This window comes from Cnephaeus nilssonii (assembly GCF_951640355.1).
Source record: "Cnephaeus nilssonii genome assembly, chromosome: X".
Classification (NCBI taxonomy): Eukaryota; Metazoa; Chordata; class Mammalia; order Chiroptera; family Vespertilionidae; genus Cnephaeus; species Cnephaeus nilssonii.
The window spans coordinates 60,328,730-60,331,487 of NC_137071.1; the positions used below are offsets into that span (position 1 = coordinate 60,328,730).

The 2,758-nt window shown below is 41.2% G+C and overlaps 1 protein-coding gene across 1 annotated transcript; it reads right to left on the bottom strand.

The window, feature by feature from the left end:
- Positions 1 to 549: 549 nt before the first annotated feature.
- Positions 550 to 2,555, bottom strand: NAP1L3 (nucleosome assembly protein 1 like 3; the record flags this gene model as incomplete). The annotated part of the gene is made up of 1 exon (XM_079764750.1): positions 550 to 2,555. The coding sequence occupies one exon, from the start codon at positions 2,553 to 2,555 to the stop codon at positions 1,017 to 1,019; it is 1,539 nt and encodes a 512-aa protein (XP_079620876.1). The 3' UTR covers positions 550 to 1,016.
- Between the last annotated feature and the right edge of the window lie 203 nt (positions 2,556 to 2,758).

Sequence of the window (2,758 nt, forward strand, 5' to 3'; positions counted from 1 at the left end):
CTTGTCTTCTTTCTCCCTTGTCTTGTTTCCTCCCCAGTCCCATTTCTCTGCCTCTCCCCCTCCCATTCACTCTAAAAATCAATGGAATTTACAGGGAAATGTAGAACAATGTTATAATAGTTATATTTTAAAACTCCATTTTCCTCAGTATTTTCTACTTCTTCTATAATAAGCACTACTTTTTGTAATCAGGAAATAAAGTTAGATTTTTACAGCCTGATACACTTTATTTGACATTTATTTTTTTATGTTGCAATAGAAGTACATGAAAAATATCAAATGATGTAAAGTGATCATTTTCAGTGAAAGGCAAAGTAGAGCATATTACAAATGTTGTTAGTAACTTTACAATTACACAGCATAAAATGAGGAAACTTTTTAAAATACTTTGTCATATTAACACCTCAGTGGTAAACAATTACATCATTGTGATTAAATTTATAGAACACTCACATAAATAAAATCATAGTCATATATATATAGTCTGGATGGACATTCTTAAATGTATGCTAATTTTTTGCAAGCAGTCAAATTTCACAATGCACTGTTCTAGTTAATATAAGTACTGTATTTCTATAGCAAAATAATGAAGGCACAGCTAGTGCAAGCAGATTCAAACCCTTAGACTTATGGGCTGGAAAAAATAACAACACTTGCATTGGTACTTCAGGAATATTGTTTTGTTCAAGTAAATGTTTGTCTCAGTTAATTCTGACAGTTTTCACAGATACATTCTAATAGGAACATGACAAAAGGACTTCACAAAAATAAAAACTCTGTAGCACCAAATTAACATGCTTTAAATAACTGACAGAAGTTTACAGGTTTTGGAGAATATCACACTGCAACAAGCTATATAGAATAAACTGATACTTAGACACTTTAAGATAATTTTTTAGACTACTAAGAAAATACAAAAACACAAGATTGTAAGGAATACTAGTAATGAGGTGATAGAGCAGGTTTCACTTCTTCTTGAACTTTTGAGATCTTGAAAATTCTTTCAGGCAGCCTCTTTATTTTCGGTATTTCCTGTTTCCATAATCTTTACTGTTGTAATAGATACGCTTGACTTCTCCTGTAAAGTAATAGATTGATTTCAGAATGACATTATCATGTAAAATTTGACCAATTTCAAAGTCTTCATCAAGGATAGCATCTTGTCGTGGCTCCAGCTTTCCAATCTTAGGAATCTCAGGAGGGCTAAAGAAATTGAAGAATGATGAATTGGGAACCACTCTTGGCTTGAATTCAATTTCTCCAGTGGCAGTTGTGCGACTGTAGGTGGTTGTCAAGGTAACATCCTTTCCTCTTCTCCAATCTATCTTACAGCCTTTGCAATCATAGATTTCCCATCCCCAAGTGAAGAAGGGATCATTGTAATCTGGCTTTGACTTTATTATATATGTCTTGGTCAGCACCTCATTTCTGAAGTATGGATTGGGCAGAAAATAAAAATTAAATGTGTAACTTATAGGCTGGCCACGTTTTGAGAACTTCAGGCTAATATCTGACAAGAACTTCAGTATGGGCTCATCATACTTCTGAATCAAGGGCCCGAGCTTGTCAACATTCTTTAAAACAGTCAGCCAATAGTTGGGGATGCCTTTAGGATCTTCTTTCTTAGGCTTTCCCTTTCGAGCTCTTTTCAGATTCACTCTTTCTTTAGGCCTGACCTCATGAACTCTCTTAGGAGCCTCTTTTATTGCAGCCCTTTCCTTACCCTCTGCTGCTTTAGGCTGTTCTTTCTCTTCTGCCTTTGCCTGGGGGACTTCTTTAGGATCTTCATTTACTTCAGTCTTTGCCTCCAGATCTTTTGACTGGGCTTTTTCTTCAGCCTTTGCCTCAGGAATTTCTTTAGGAACCTCCGTATCTTCAGCCTTTACCTCGGGTTTTTCTTTAGGATCCTCTTCTTCTTCACCCTCTAAAGCAGGCATTTCACTAGGGCTGTCATCCTGCACCTCTTCATCACTGCTGAACACCTCATCATCTGAATTCCATTCACATTCTTCTATTGTGGGCTCATATTCTGCATTTATGATTTGAGATCGCCGATCATATAGAGGCTTATTGAGATCGGCATATTTTCTTTCAAGACCATGAATTGCCTTTAAGAATAGGGCGTCTACCTTGTCACATTCATCTTGAATGTTTCTGAGCGCCTGCACACGATTTCGAACTGCCTGTGGCAGCCGATCCACAAAACTGTTACCCGATGGAGCCCACCGCGCCCTTCTAGAAGGCTCAGGTACCCTCCTCTTGCCATATAAACGGCTGAGACTACTGCTGCCGCTGGTGCTGCTGCTGCTGCTGCTGCTGCTGCTGCTGCTGCTGCTGCTGGTGGTGGTGGTGGTGCTGCTGCTGCTGCTGCTGCTACTGCTACCAGTGCTGCCGCTAGAGCTACTGCTGTCAGATTCTTCCCCGGAATCACTAGACAAGCTAGCCTTCACCTCTTCAGCGACCCCCTGGGCGGCAGGTTCCGAGCTAGCCTTCACCTCTTCAGCGACCCCCTGGGCGGCAGGTTCCGAGACCATGTTAAGATCCGTTTCTGCCATTTTGCAAGCCTGCAAACCTCTTAAGGTGACAACTACCGCTGAAACCACGCGCCCAGAGAAGGGCAGAAAATGACTCACGGATGCTTGGGTGGCGGAGGCTCTGGATGAGAAGGCTGTGCGGCAACTGCAGCAGTAGCGCAGGGCTGGCGGGCTGGACAGCAGGACAGTGGCGATCGATCCCGTGAAGGTAGCTAGCAGTGGCA